This window comes from Somniosus microcephalus, chromosome 8 (genome assembly GCF_052327205.1).
Source record: "Somniosus microcephalus isolate GS21.2 chromosome 8, FLI_Smic_1.0, whole genome shotgun sequence".
NCBI lineage: Eukaryota > Metazoa > Chordata > Chondrichthyes > Squaliformes > Somniosidae > Somniosus > Somniosus microcephalus.
The window spans coordinates 73903401-73919437 of NC_140994.1; the positions used below are offsets into that span (position 1 = coordinate 73903401).

At 47.2% G+C, this 16037-nt stretch overlaps 1 protein-coding gene across 1 annotated transcript; it reads left to right on the forward strand.

Annotated features, from left to right (window-relative positions):
- Positions 1 to 478: 478 nt before the first annotated feature.
- On the forward strand, positions 479 to 3497 carry dkk1b (dickkopf WNT signaling pathway inhibitor 1b). Its single transcript, XM_085994033.1, has 4 exons — positions 479 to 992; positions 1708 to 1858; positions 2573 to 2719; positions 2846 to 3497. The coding sequence occupies exons 1-4, from the start codon at positions 798 to 800 to the stop codon at positions 3094 to 3096; spliced, it is 744 nt and encodes a 247-aa protein (XP_085850159.1). The 5' UTR covers positions 479 to 797; the 3' UTR covers positions 3097 to 3497.
- The last annotated feature ends 12540 nt before the right edge of the window (positions 3498 to 16037 follow it).

Genomic DNA, 16037 nt, shown 5'->3' on the forward strand with positions numbered 1-16037 from the left:
GACAGCCAGAAAGCTAGATAGAGTGACAGAGAGACAGTCAGAGAGCTAGAGTGACAGAGAGACAGTCAGAGAGCTAGATAGTGAGAGAGACAGTCAGAGAGCTAAATAGAGTGACAGAGAGACAGTCAGAGAGCTAGATAGAGTGACAGAGAGACAGTCAGAGAGCTAGATAGAGTGACAGAGAGACAGTCAGAGAGCTAGATAGAGTGACAGAGGGAGACAGAACGGAGAGAGACAGAGCGAAAGAGAGACAGAGAGAGACAGACAGCACGGAGAGAGGCAGAGCGAGAGACAGAGAGAGAGACAGGGAGCGGTAGATAGAAAGACTGAGATACAAAGGGAGAAGAGACAGGCTAGGGAGAGGTGTCCAAACTGGATGCGGTGCCACCTCTGGGGAATCTGACGAGTGTGCAGTCCCTGTAATGCGGGGGGAGTGACTGCTGAATGCACCTTACGGATGGACGGGGGACCCTGCGGGTTTGCGGGCTCTCGGGAGTCTCATAAGCCGAGCCTTTGAAAGTGCAGCCCGAGCTTTGTCTCACATGGCGAGGGGGCGGGGACACAAACAAGACGGGCCCCTATAAATCCGCTCCCCAGCCCGGTGGCAGCGGCAGAGGGAAAGTTTCTGCTCGAGTTAGCTCCAAGCAGACAGTTTCCGGGCATCTCGACAGACGGATTTATAGCCTCACTGGTTCAGGGGCTTTGAGTGTGTGAAGGGCACATTACATTTTATTTTCTGCCACCCAGTAACTTGGCTCGGTGTGCGCTTGGTGTGGCGGGCGAGCGCGCTCCTCGCCATGTATTTGGAAGCGGTGCAGACGGGCAGGCTGCTCCTCACTTTCTGCCTCTACAACGCCGTCAGCGCCTTCAATTCCAACGCCATCAAGACGGGCAGCGGCGCGGCTCAGAGCCCGAGCCACCCGGCCAGTATCACTCCCCAGGTGGCCGTCCATCACAGCGCCAACAAGAACCACGCCATCGAACAATTCCAGGTAAATATCTCCCAGCCAAATCCCAACCACCACTGCCCACTTCCCAAACCCCGCTCTCAATTCTGTCAGTGCGAAAACAATTATTTAATCAATTTCGTAATGTTTAAATTGAAATTATGAATATTCCTTATTTAATATTTCACCATCCAATATTACTAACTTTTTGAATGTTTCAGACCTTCATCCCAGCCCAGCAATGCCCGTTGTAAAAATTTGAGTGTGTAGTGTGAGTGTTGGGTGTGTGTGTGTTACAGGGTATATCTGTGTGTGCGTCTGGATGTATCTCAGTATATGTGTATTACAGGGTCTGTGTCTGGGTTGCAGGGTGTGTGTTGCAGGGTGTATCTCAGTATATGTGTGTTACAGGGTCTGTGTCTGGGTTGCAGGGTGTGTGTTGCAGGGTGTATCTCAGTATATGTGTGTTACAGGGTCTGTGTCTGGGTTGCAGGGTGTGTGTTGCAGGGTGTATCTCAGTATATGTGTGTTACGGGTGTGTGTGTTACAGGGTGATGTGTATGTGTTGCTGTGTGTTTGTGTGTGTGTGTTGCAGGGTATACCTTGTGTGTTGCAGGGTATCTCAGTATATGTATGTTATGAGGGTGTGTATGTGTTGCTGCGTGTGTGTGTTGCAGGGTGTGTGTTGTCGGGTGTGTGTTGTCGGGTGTATGCGTTGCCCGGTGTTTCGGGGACTGACTCTGCCCTGTTCCTGTTACAGCTCTCCAATTGTCTGGATGACCAGGACTGCGCTGCCTACCAGTTCTGTTCCGGTTCCCGAGCCGGCGCCCAACACTGCCTGAACTGCCGCAGGCGCCGCAAACGCTGTCTCCGAGATGCGATGTGCTGCCCGGGAACCCGCTGCAGCAACGGTGAGGGGGGGGTGGGGGTGTGGGTGGGGGGGTGTGGAGAAGTGCACATTGAAGGCGGGGAGACGGCGAGGTGGAATAGGAGAGGAAACAAGATAACTGCAGTGGGATGGGGTGGGTGTGGGTCTAATCAAACTCGATAGTGGCTAAAGGATGGTGACTATGAGGGGCAAAACTGCCTGAGGTTTTGACCGAGTAGATTGTGGCATAAATAGTCCAACTTGTGCCGTAGCTGGTGTGTTAATCCACAGCAGTAGTTCAGTGGGAGCTGCCAAGACGTTAAAGCGAGACCCTGTCTGCCCTCTCAGGATGCAAACGATCCCATGGCAGAAGAGCAGGGGAGTTCGGAGTGTCCTGGCCAATATTTATCTCGCCTTTCCCTCACTACAGCAGTGACTTGTAAAAAAAAAGTACTTAATTGGCTGTAAAAGCGCGAAAGTCCAGAGGCACTGAAAGACGCTATATCAATGCAAGCTCTTTCTTTCTTGAGAGTCCAGTTCACAGCCACAGTGCCTGTGACCCCCCTTCCCTAGTCGAGTTCAGTATAACCCGGAGGCCCCACACTCACTTTACTCAGTTTGGTGAGCAGAGCTCCCTTCGAATCTAAATTTCATAGATCAGATTCCCAAAGTCGATAAGGTTCTTTTGGGGGGACGGGGGTGGTTCGTTATTTGGAAAACAATATTTGACTTGGCGAATTTCTGGATTCTGTCCCAGGTATGTGCATGCCCAATGATGCAGACCACCTCCATGGCGAGATAGAGGAGACCATCCTGGAGAGCTGGCATCATGAAGAGCACCACTCGACCGTGGATACTCACCCGAGGAGGACAACCCTCCCCGCAAGGTCTCACTCCGTTAAAGGTGGGTTCAGTGCAAATGTCGGAGCAAATCAGCGAGCCTGGTTCAAAAAAGGAACAAGCGGATTGAACTGCGTGTCTTGGAGTTGAGGCTTTAAAGTATCTCTTCTCTTTTCCTTCATCATTTTAGGACAAGAAGGCGACGTGTGCCTCAGATCCTCCGACTGTGCCCAAGGACTGTGCTGTGCCCGACACTTCTGGTCCAAGATTTGCAAACCGGTGCTGCGGGAGGGCCAGGTCTGCACCAAGCACAAGCGGAAAGGCTCGCACGGTCTGGAGATATTCCAGAGGTGCGACTGTGCCCAGGGTTTCTCGTGTCGGATGCAGAGAGGAGGAAATCACGGTTCCGGCAAGAGCTCAAGGCTGCATACCTGTCAATGACCCTGATCCGCCGCGATCGGATGGACAATAAGGACAGGACCTCCCGGGACCTCCCGGGGTGGGGGGGAAGACTTCGGTTCGTGAGCGGCCGACAGCCAAGCTCCCTCTCGCGGGCTTTAGACTGGGAGTACTCCGGCAAATTTCAGAACTCGAAGTGTATTGTTTTTTGGTTCCCTTTTAAGGAACTATGTGGACTGTAATGCTTGCAGTAAATTACTGTGTTGTAAAAGATTCAGGCTGGCACTTACGCTGTAAATACTTGACTGACCAGTATTGTCGAAAATGCTGCAAGGGCATTCTCCCTGAGCAGCCAGTGTTGTAAATGGTTCTATATTATTGCTATTGAGCGTCTGTGATATAAATTTTCTATATTTTAACTGAAATAAAAATGTCACCAGCGACTACAGTCTCCGTTGATAGACAGAATTGTCAGTTGTGGTAGTAACATAGTTACTCACACACAATTTAGATATTCGGGTGTCGTTTTAAGCTACACTCTTGCTGGGGGTAACGTTTTACTCTGAACACCCCAGTCCTTAGCACCAGAATATAACACATTCCAAGCACCGGTGGATCCCCTTTCAGCAGTTACCCTGAAGCAATCCCAATTATATATGGACTGAAATAATTCACTTTCCCTGTTCCCTTTGACCAGCAGAGGCCATTCTCACTGCGCCTGTGCACAGCCTTTTGAAATTGCCTTCGAGCATTGTTGCCTCCTTACCTACTTTCAAAAACTTCCGGCTTACAGCTGGTCTTTGATGTGTCCCCCCCCCCCCCCCACCCCATCCCTTCAATTCAGGCTTGGGTGTCCACTTGATACCTTTGTGAAGGAGTCTGAGCCGCTCTTGGAGTGAGGAGCACAGCTTAAGCGAAGGGACTGTGAACGCCCCCGACGTTTTTCTATGCTGAAGATGCTACATCAATGCGAGATGTTTTGTTGACGCAGGCAGAAAAGACAGACAATTTATGGGACTGATCACCATCCTCTGAAGCGCCTGATGCACCAGGCCATGGGAGAAGGTAGCTGAAGGCGGTAACACCTGCCAGCCACCAGTCCTGGATGTGGGGGGTTCTTGCAATGTTCATCTCATGGAAGGAAGCCTTTGACCTCCAGAATCCTAACAGTCTTGTCAGTGAAACCTTGCAACGAGCCAATGCAGTTCACAAGGGAATCACTTAAAGGGAGTAGTAGGTCAGGTTCCATATACCTGAAACAAAGCACAAACGGGCGGCACGGTGCCAACTCAAGCTGCCAAAATTCACACATTACACCACAGAGGAAATAAATACTCTACACTGCATTTGAACACTGCTGAGTATTTATTTGTCATTGGTTACAATGCAACATAAGAGGGCAATAGATGGTATTTGTGCACATGCTGATTTAGAACAATAATAATTGCAGGTACAGTTTGCTTCTTTAAGAAATGGTGTAGAAGTGACATTCACTTCACTGCTGCATTGCGGGTCTCATTGTCAATTCTTTATTGGGATTTTCACCCATTTACTCTGACCTGATTTAGCCGTCCTGCTCATGCTGAGGCTTTGTTCTTCCGAGGGAAAAGTTACAGAGCACACAGCAAATGACAATTATTCTAAAAGCATCTGGCAGATGGTGTTGTGCTGTCAGGCTGCTGTGGTCCAGACACGTTGCTTCACGGTGCCAAAGGCTGTGGGACAATAATTCTGATATCACATGAGTTTAATTGCACCTGTGCTCAGCTTCAGGCCATGATTGGCACAATATCAGGAGCCATGGCTATACAAAATAGGGTCGCTGGTGACCACCTTTCATTCATTTCCCTCGAAATAAAGGCATCGTGAGAGCTTTTGGGAAGCAATCACTGCCCTGCATAGTTCTGGGATGCTGGTAGATTGTCCATATTGAGATTACAAAATAACCCCTTAGGGATCATATGGGGCACACTATTATACATACTGGCCCAAATAGCACCGAGAGAGATACGGGGGTTCAGGGCCATGACAATCTCAGGAGAGATTTGGCTCATTGTGCAAGAGGAAAAGGGGGAAACAGCAGAGGCAGCTAAATGGATGGTCTCTATCTTGGTGGCAATGATCTCTTCACACTTAGTCGAGGCGAGGATGGAGGGGCAAGGGAGTAAGGTTTATTACATAGAATTTTACAGCACAGAAACAGGCCATTTGGCCCAACAGGTCTGTGCCAGTATTTATGCTCTACACAAGCCTCCTCCCACCTAACTTCATCTCACCCTATCAACATATCCTATTCTTTTCTCCCTCATGTACTTATCTAGCTTCCCCTTAAATGCATCTATGCTAGTCGCCTCAACCGCTCCATGTGGTAGTGAGTTCCACATTCTCATGGAGAGTGGAGAATTGCTCTCTCCTAGCATTCATCCAAGCGGTTAACTGGCCTGGCACTGAACTGTTAAAACTTGGCTTTGTGCCAGGCTGGAGTTATACTGCAGCTGGTGTAAAGGCCAACAAGGCAGGATTGTCTCCTGGAGGTGTTCTCAGACATTTTGGTTTTAGTTTTTCCCCATGAGTCAGATCACCAAGCTGACTCCAGGCCATCTTTGCATTGCTGCACATCTGAAACTGCTTCCTGAAGTAGTATAACAGCACCATAAAATATCATTGGTCTGTGGTACCTGGCAGTGCTCGAAGATCTTCATTAGATTTGCTAATTATTCTTTCAAGCTTTCTTGCTTTAATTTCCTGAATGAACACACTAATGAGAAATAAATATCTAGAAACAACAAAGTTAAGATATTTTGATGTAAGTTTTGCACCCATGAGTTAAAACTGTTAGATTACAATCAATGGTTTATTTTCACAGAGCTTTTCATGTTTATTGTATATTTCAAATAACTCGAGGCTAACTTTTCTCATTATATTTCTGGTAGAACTGCTTTGTAAGGGAGAAGGTCTAAAATAACCTACCTGAAATGCAGACTGCATAACTCACTTGTCACTCATACTCATAAATTACACAGCCTGACCTCACCTAAACTTCAAATTGATGGGCGGAACTTTAAACTTCAGCAGGGATGTAAAACCGGTGGTAGCAGATCGGTAGCCCGTTATACACCCCGTGGCAATTAACAATTGAATGGGAGTTGTTGACATAGCAATTTACAATGGTAAGTGTTGACAGGCAAACACGACCAAAACTCTTAACAATAAGAAGTAAGGTTGTGGACACTTATTGGCAATATTTCAAGAAAAGTAGCTGTGGACTACTGCTCAGTAACTTTGTAGTACTGACACCACTACCTGTAACTGTTCAGTGTGGTCACTGTCATGCATCAATGGCACAGAAAACAATGGGCATGGGTGCCCAACAATGACAACTATTCCGGTAAGAAAAACTGGAATAAAGCTATCCACTGGAATCATATTAAAGTTATTATACGGCTGAAAGCTCATAGCTTATTGTAGAGTTCAAGGGACAGCTCTAAACCTCTCAAGCTTCATTTTCAGGATTTTAAAACTTTATTTGAATCCCTCAAATTCTGTGTTTGTGGGACCTTGCTCTGTGCAAATTGGCCATGCGTTTGCCTATGTTGCTCAGTGACAACATTTCAAAAGTACTTAACTGGCTGTGAAACACTTTGGGATGTCCTGAGGTCATCAAGTGTATATAAATGCAAGTTTTTTTTCCCAATGACTCTAGTCATCCACAGATAGCCATAATTTGTTTTACTTCATAATATTATTTGCTTTTCCCTTTCTTTGTCTCTCTATTTTCTTTGATTTTTCTCTTTGCTTTTTCCTCTCTTTCTGCCTTGATGCTTCCCTGCTATCTGTGGCCTAGAAATGACTTTAAACATGCAAACAATATGAAATTGCTGCTTGTAATCACAAGCATAGCTGCTTCCCATTTTGCTCACAGTGCTTCCACTGCAATCCATTCCATTACTTGCCATACATTTTTCTGCAGCCATAAGCCTCAATTTTAACTCCCCCTGCCTGGCAGAAACCAGATTGGGGGTGGGCAGTTAAAATGGAGTGGGGGGTTTACCCACCCCTTTCCCGGTGACGACCTGACCAACTACAATTTTAAGTAACAGGCAGCAAGGACACCCCTGCCCAAAGGCGGTGGGGTCCTCTTTAATAATGATGATTTTTAACTCGTGGCTGCCCCGCCAGGCAAAACCAGTCGCAGTAAGGTAAGTTTTTTTTAAGTTTCCTTGTGGACCAGGAGGAGCAGGAGGGCTCCTCTGGATGCCACAAGGGAAGCTTGGGCCTCCCAGCTCCAGGATTACCCGCCCCCCCCGCCTCACCATGGTGCCGTAGTGATGGGGACCATTCCATCTGGCCCCAGTCAGCTGCCTGCAAGCGGCACTATTGTGACGGCCGAGAAGCTGCTTGCCGCGGTTTCCCAACCATTTCGAATCAGGAAGGTATGCAAATGAGGCCTGGCTGTTGAAGTGGGCTGAGCTTGCCCACTGCCACTCCCAGACGGGCAAGTCACTCGCTTGGCTGCATTCCTGCCCGAGAGCAAAAATTCGAGGTCACCATTTCAGTGAGCCTAGCTAGCTCTTACAGTCATTGTTAGGTGCCTAGCTGCTATTTAAAGGCTGGCGACCCATCACAAGGGCTGAGCAGTAAGCCTGTAGCCTAGATATTACTGTTGGTGCGCTATTTGGTGGTTAACTAATGTTTTTGGGTGAATTTGAACCCTTGATATTCCTCCCACAGACCTACAACAGCGCAAAGCACAGCAGATGCTCGAATCCTTGGTAATTCAACACAGCACAGATATTTTTGGGTGACCAGAAGGTGACAATACAATAGCACAGAAGACAGGGGTGGGAAGCAGTCCCCAGGATCCACATACCTGGTGCAGATAGAGTTCTTACATTTCAAAAATGCAGCAAGGTGAGCTGTTTTAAAGGAGTAAACTGACATCTATGGGGGACGCTGGATGTTAGGGGGGCAAGAGTTACTAGCTAGAACCTAAGCAAGTATCAAGCACAGCAAATTGTTAGGGCCGGTTGCAAATGCTTGCACAAATAACAGTATTTAGGGGAATTAAAGTAGACCATTTCCTCTGGGAAATACTGGCATGTAGCATCTATACCCATTCATGCTATGTGGACATGGGGTAACAAGGTGCATGCTTTTCCAAATGTAGAGGAACTCTGTGTCACAGGAGATTAGACAGGATATGTTCAGGAGGTAAGAGAAGCATAAGCAACCAGAAGCAGACATGCTGGCACAGACACAAGGCCAAAGCCAACCATGGCTGTGGCATGCTGAATATATCATAAATGCTAATTAAGCTGTGGCTCATAAGAAGTAGGAGCAGGAGTAGGCCATACGGCCCCTCGGGCCTGCTCTGCCATTCAATAGGATCATGGCTGATCCGAATCTAGACTCACGTCCACTTCCCTGCCCTCTCCCTGTAACCCCTAATTCCCTTATGTGCTAGGAAACTGTCTATCTCCGATTTAAATTTATTTAATGTTGCAGCTTCCACAGCTCTCTGGGGTAGCAAATTCCATAGATTTACTACCCTCTGAGTGAAGAAGTGTCTCCTCATCTCAGTTTTGAAAGGGCAGCCCCTTATTCTAAGATTATGCCCCCTAGTTCTAGTCTCACCCATCAGTGGAAACATCCTCACCGCATCCACCCGATCAAGCCCCCTCACAATCTTATATGTTTCGATAAGATCACCTCTCATTCTTCTGAACTCCAATGAGTAGAGGCCCAACCGACTCAACCTTTCCTCATACGTCAACCCCCTCATCTCCGGAATCAACCGAGTGAACCTTCTCTGAACCGCCTCGAGAGCAAGTATATCTTTTCTTAAATATGGAAACCAAAACTGCACGCAGTATTCCAGGTGTGGCCTCACCAATACCTTGTATAACTGCAGCAAGACTTCCCTGTTTTTATACTCCATCCCCCTTGCAATAAAAGCCAAGATTCCATTGGCCTTCCTGATCACCTGCTGCACCTGCATACTAACTTTTTGTGTTTCATGCACCAGGACCCCCAGATCCCTTTGTACTGTAGCATTTTGCAGTTTCTCTCCATTTAGATAATAACTTGCTCTTTGATTTTTTCTGCCAAAATGCATAACCTCACACTTTCCAATATTATATTTTATCTGCCAAATCTCTGCCCACTCACTTAGCCTGTCTATGTCCTTTTGCAGGTTTATTATGTCCTCCTCACTCATTGCTTTCCCTCCCATCTTTGTATCGTCGGCAAACTTGGATATGTTGCACTCGGTCCCTTTCTCCAAATCGTTAATATTGATTGTAAAGAGTTGGGGTCCCAGCACTGACCCCTGTGGAACACTACTAGTTACTAATTGCCAGCCCGAGAACGAACCATTTATCCCAACTCTTTGTTTTCTGTTAGATAGCCAATCTTCCACCCATGCCAGTATATTACCCCCAATCCCGTGATTTTTTATCTTGATCAGTAATCTTTTGTGTGGAACCTTGTCAAATGCCTTTTGGAAGTCCAAATACACTACATCCACTGGTTCCCCTTTATCCACCCTGTATGTTACATCCTCAAAGGATTCGAGCAAATTTGTCAAACATGACTTCCCCTTCATAAAACCATGCTGACTCTGTCCTATTAAATTATGTTTATCCAAATGCTCTGTTACTGTTTCCTTAATAATGGACTCCAACATTTTGCCAGCCACAGATGTTAGGCTAACTGGTCTATAGTTTCCAGCTTTTTGTCTACTTCCCTTCTTAAATAAGGGTGTTACATTAGCAGTTTTCCAATCTGCCGGGACCTTTCCTGAGTCCAGGGAGTTTTGGAAAATAATCACCAATGCATCCACAATCCCTACCGCCACTTCTCTCAAGACCATAGGATGTAGGCCATCAGGTCCGGGGGATTTATCCGCCTTAAGTCCCTTTATTTTACCGAGAACCATCTCCTTAGTGATTTTAATCATGTTTAGCTCCTCCCCCCCCCCATTGCCCCCTGTTTATCCAGTGTTGGGATATTTTTAGTGTTCTCTACTGTAAAGACTGATACAAAATATTTGTTCAGCGTCTTTGCCATCTCCATGTTCCCCACCACTAGTTTCCTGGTCTCATCCTCTAAGGGACCAACGTTCACTTTAGCCACCCTTTTTCTTTTTATATAGCTGTAGAAACTCTTGCTATCTGTTTTTATATTTTTTGCTAGTTTACTTTCATAATCTATCTTCCCTTTCTTAATTAATCTTTTAGTTATTGTTTGCTGGCTTTTAAATGCTTCCCAATCTTCTATCCTCCCACTAGATTTGGCTACTTTATATGCCCTTGTTTTCAGTCGGATACTATCCTTTATTATTTTACTAAGCCATGGATGGCTGTCTTTTCTTTTACTCCCCTTTTTCCTCAGTGGAATATATTTATCTTGAAAGATGTGAAATATTTCCTTGAATGTAGACCACTGCTCTTGTACCATCTTACACTTTAATCTTTTTTCCCAGTCCACTTTAGTCAATTCTACTCTCATACCTTCATCGTCTCCTTTATGTAAGCTCAGTACGCTGGTTTGAGATGCAACTCTCTCACCCTCAAACTGAATTTGGAATTCAACCATATTATGGTCACTCATTCCAAGGGGATCCTTTACTAGGACATTTTTTATTAATCCTGTCTCATTACACAGGACCAGATCTAAGATTGCCTGCCCCCTGGTTGGTTCATTTACATACTGCTCAAGGAACCTGTCCCTAGTGCACTCTATGAACTCTTCCTCAAGGCTGCCATGCCCAATTTGATTAGTCCAGTCAATAAGAAAGTTAAAATCCCCCATGATTATAGCTGTTCCCTTATTACAAGCCCCAACTATTTCCTGATTTATACTCCGACCAACAGAGTTGCAACTGTTAGGAGGCCTATTGACTATGCCCACTAGTGACTTTTTCCCCTTATTATTCCTTATCGCCACCCAAACTGTTTCACTATCCTGATCCTTTGACCCAATATTATTTCTGACTATTGCAGTGATTCCATCCTTGATTAACATAGCAACCCCACCTCCCTTTTCTTCCTGTCTGTCCTTCCTAATTGTCAAATACCCTTGTATGTTTAGTTCCCAGTCATGATCATCTTGCAGCCATGTTTCCGTAATGGCCACCAGATCATACCCATGTGTAGTTATTTGTACCGTCAACTCGTCTATTTTGTTACGAATGCTGCGTGCATTCAGATAAAGAACTTTCAAATATGTTTTCTGAAAATTTATTCCTGCTTTTACCCCTTTTACTACTTTACCTTTATCATTATACATTCTGTCCCTTCCTGACACGCTCTGGTTTTTAATTTCCCCACTGCTACCTTGCTCTATTGCCTTCTCTGCTGTCATTTTTATTTTTTGCTCTCTTAAAACCTCCCCCCCACTAATTAGTTTAAAGCCCTCTCTACAGCCCTAGTTATTCAATTCGCCAGGACTCTAGTCCCAGCACTGGCCAAGTGAAGTCCGTCCCAACGGAACAGCTCTCTCCTGTCCCAGTACTGATGCCAGTGTCCCAAGAAGCAAAACCCATTTCTCCCATACCAGTCTTTGAGCCACGCATTTAACTCTCTAATTTTATTTACCCTAGCCAAATTTGCACGTGGCTCAGGTAGTAATCCAGAGATTATTACCCTTGTGGTTCTGCTTTTTAATTTGGACCCTAGCTGCTCAAACTCCCTCAGCAAAACTTCTTTCCTTGTCTTATCTATGTCGTTGGTACCAACATGGACCATGACAATTGGATCCTCCCCCTCCCACTCCAAGTTTCTCTCCAGCCCAGAGGAGATGTCCTTAACCCTGGCACCGGGCAGGCAACACAGCCTTTGGGACTCTCGTTCTTGGCTGCAAAGAACACTATCTATCCCCCTAACGATACTATCCTCTACCACTACAACATTTCTTTTAACTCCCCCCACTTGAATGGCCCCCCGCTCCATGGTGCTGTGGCCAGGTTGCTCATCCTCCCCGCAGTCCCCGCTCCCATCCTCACAGGGAGTAAGAGCCTCAAACCTGTTGGACAAGAGCAAGGGCTGTGTCTCCTCCAACACTACCTCCTGGATCCCCATACCTGCCTCACTGGTAGCACGCTCACCTCTGAGTCACAAGGTCATCGATTCAAGTCCCAATCCAGTGAATTGAGCAAAAATCGAGGCTGGCACTCCAGTGTAGTACTGAGGGAGTGCTGCACTGTCGGAGGTGCTGTCTTTTGGATGAAACATTAAACTGAGGCCCCGTCTGCCCTCTCAGGTGGATGTAAAAGATCCCATGGCACTATTTTGAAGAAGAGGAGGGGAGTTATCCCTAGTGTCCTGGCCAATATTTATCCCTCAACCAACATCACTAAAACAGATTATCCAGTCATTATTACATTGCTATTTGTGGGACCTTGCTGTGCACAAATTGGCTGCTGTGTTTCCCACATTACAACAGTGACTACACTTCAAAAAGTACTTCATTGGCTGTAAAGAGCTTTTGGACATACTGAGGTTGTGGAAGGCCTGATATAATGGCAGTCTTTCTTTTACATCTGCCATTCTCAAGAGAAACTGGTCTTCAGTGGGAAACAGCACTAATTAGAGGCGTGTGCTGCAACTGCACCAACTAATCCTTATGAGGAGCCAATTAGGAACATTCTTGGTACTGAAATCTCAGGAGGAGTGGGTGAGACAGAAGTTGGGTGCAAGTTCATGGCCTCTGGTTTGGACCATTTCAAACACACAGTAGAAGTTTTAACCACCAAGAACAGGTGGGTTGGGGTGTGAGTTTTTTTTTCCATCGCGACCAAAACCCGGCTCCAACGTGCCTACTTTTGGGTTTAACAGAGGTGCATTTGGATGTCTGTGAGTAACCTACTCGCTGAAGATAAGGCTTTAATTATTGTAGGCAGGTGGGTACCTATCGCAGCAATTAACATCTTCTGGAGACATTAATGAGGTGTTTTTAAAGTGAATTTAACTTAGCTTTCAATTTAATGTCTCCAGCACAGGTTTCCTGGACCATGGGAAACTGACCAGTGAAATGGAAGCGGAATTGAGCAGCAGTCATTGCCCCATCTGAATAAAACCTCACTGATTACAGCTGGTGTCCCACTTCCCTCTGCCAAATGTTTGGAAGAGAGTGCTTGTGTGGATACAGCAATTTCTCAACTTTGAGGCTTTCAAGCTAACAAAATCAGGATGCAGGGTGAGTTGGACGTGTTTGACAGTACATCAGATGAGGAAGATCATCACCATCCACGGCAGCGATGATTTGCTGTGGTGGATCAGCACGTGCACAAGAGAGAGGTGCACAGGAGGGAGGTGCTTAGGAGGGAGGTGCAGAGGAGTGAGTTGCACAGGAGGGAGGTGCACAGGAGAGAGTTGTACAGGAGGGAGTTGCACAGGAGGGAGGTGCAGAGGAGTGAGTTGCACAGGAGGGAGGTGCACAGGAGAGAGTTGTACAGGAGGGAGTTGCACAGGAGGGTGGTGCACAGGAGGGCGTTGCACAGGAGGGAGGTGCACAGGAGGGAGGTGCACAGGAGGGATTTGCACAGGAGGGACGTGCACAGGAGGGAGTTGTGCAGGAGGGAGTTGCACCGGTGGGTGGTGCACAGGAGGGAGTTGCGTAGGAGGGAGTTACACAGGCGGGAGTTGCACAGGAGGGAGTTGCGCAGGAGGGAGGTGCACAGGAGGGAGTTGCACAGGAGGGAGTTGCACAGGAAGGAGGTGCACAGGAGGGAGGTGCACAGGAGGGAGTTGCACAGGAGGGAGTTGCACAGGAGGGAGTTGCACAGGAAGGAGGTGCACAGGAGGGAGTTACACAGGCGGGAGTTGCGCAGGAGGGAGTTGCACAGGAAGGAGGTGCACAGGAGGGAGGTGCACAGGAGGGAGTTGCACAGGAGGGAGTTGCACAGGAAGGAGGTGCACAGGAGGGAGTTACACAGGCGGGAGTTGCACAGGAGGGAGTTGCACCAGTGGGAGGTGCACAGGAGGGAGTTGCACAGGAGGGAGTTGCACAGGAGGGAGTTGTGCAGGAGGGAGGTGCACAGGAGGGAGGTGCACAGCAAAGGGCCCGAGGTCGCAGGAGTCAGTGCCCCAGTCATACAGTTTACAGACAGAGGCTCAGCTTCCTTGACCTCTCAGAAGATCAGCACTTCCACAGGCTGAGGTTGTCACATCAGGTGATGGCAGACATCTGCAGCCTCCTACAGGAAGGCCTGCTTCCTGCTGGACCTGGCGGACACATATTTCAGTGGCGATGAAGGTCACCACTGCCCTCAATTTTTTTGCCTCTGGTTCCTTTTAGGCTACTGGAGATGGTCTCGCAGTCCGCTGGACATAAATGCAAAAGGCAAGTGACAGATAGCTTGTTTGCCAGGCTAACAATTATGTAATCTTCCCTGTGATGATAGTAGCCAGAATGAGCGGGCACTCGGATTCGCCTCTCTGGCTGGATTCCCACAGGTACAGGGTGCCAGCGACTGCACACACATGGCAATCCGAGCACCGCCACAGCAACCAGGGGTTTTTATAAACCACAAGGGAAATTCGTCCATCAATGTGCAGCTGGTGTACAACCACAAGAAGAGGTTCATGCATCAGATTCCCTGGAGCTGTCATGATGCATTCATACTGCAGCAGTCCAAAGTCCCAGACCTTTTTGTTCCAAGAAGCAGACTTAAGGGCTGGCTCGTAGGAGACAAGGGATACCCACTTCAAACATGACACCTGTGAGGAACCCCACCAATGAGGTGCAGGAGACAAGGGATACACACTTCAAACATGACACCTGCGAGGAACCTCACCAATGAGGCGCAGGAGTGCTGTAAAGAGAGCCACATGACCACCAGGTGTGTCATTGAGCAAGCCATCAGAATGTTGAAGATGGGCTTCAGATGCCTAGATAGGTCTGGAGGCGCCCATCAGTACTCGCCAGTGAGGGTGTCCAGAATGATAGTGGTGTGCTGCATCCTGGACAACATTGCACAGCAGAGAGGATTGCAGGTGGAGGAGGACGAAGGGGCTCATCGCTCATTTTCAGATGAGGAGAGCATAGAGGGGGAGCAGCAGGAGGATGAAGATGGGGCAACCATTGCCAGACCAGCCACTTACATTGCTGCCCGAGATGTTCTAATATCACGAAGGTTCACCTAGTATGAAACATAAAAAATTAAATCCTGCGGTCCACTCCCACCACCAGCACCACCCCTTCGCTTCCTTTTGCAAAAACAGTCCTTCAACCACTCATCCACCCATTGCACATCCACCCAATGAGTCCTGACCTGAATTGACATTCATCATGAAACAAGTGAAAGGGCGAGTTGGCACTCGCAACGCAATAATGGGCAAGATGTGGAAATGGTGCTAATCAATAGATATTATGTAGCATTATAAAAAAAGGAAACTTAACAACATAAGGCCTTTTGAAGTAGATATCAATCTTGTGGCCCTCCTCTGAACCTTTTCCCGGGCTTCTATATCCCCCATCATGTGAGGGGACCAAAACTGGACACTATTCTTGATGTGGCCTGACCAAGGTCATGTACAAAGAAAGGATAGCACTTCTTGTTTTATATTTAATTGTCCTGGCAATACATCCTAACACACTATTTGCTTTCACAATAGCCTCCCAGCACTGGTAATCGGTCTTCAATGAATCACGCTCTATTTCATCCCAGTCTTTCTCTCGCTCAGCAGTCTTGGGCACAAAAGCCTGCATGGTGTATACATGCTTAGTGTTACCCTTACTCAAGTGTTACATTTGTCTATAGTAAAAGACAACTGTCAGGGCATGGGCTTATTCCCCCTTTACCTCTAGATCTACTTAAAGTTGATTTCTATTCATCCAAAGCTCTTGTAATCTGCAAACGCCTCACAGGCAGCCTCCACAGTTATATGGGGGGAGGGATCAGAGGAAGAGTCTTGTATAACAACAGAAAACGCTGGAAAAACTCAGCAGGCCAGGCAACATCCGTAGAGAGAGAAACAGAG

What these genes read in the sequence shown, in the direction of transcription:
- dkk1b (XM_085994033.1), top strand. Translation starts at nt 798, where the DNA reads ATGTATTTGGAAGCGGTGCAGACGGGCAGGCTGCTCCTCACTTTCTGC. An exon ending in ACGCCATCGAACAATTCCAG is followed by an intron (nt 993 to 1,707) that starts GTAAATATCTCC and finishes TTCCTGTTACAG; the next exon opens with CTCTCCAATTGTCTGGATGA. An exon ending in GGGAACCCGCTGCAGCAACG is followed by an intron (nt 1,859 to 2,572) that starts GTGAGGGGGGGG and finishes ATTCTGTCCCAG; the next exon opens with GTATGTGCATGCCCAATGAT.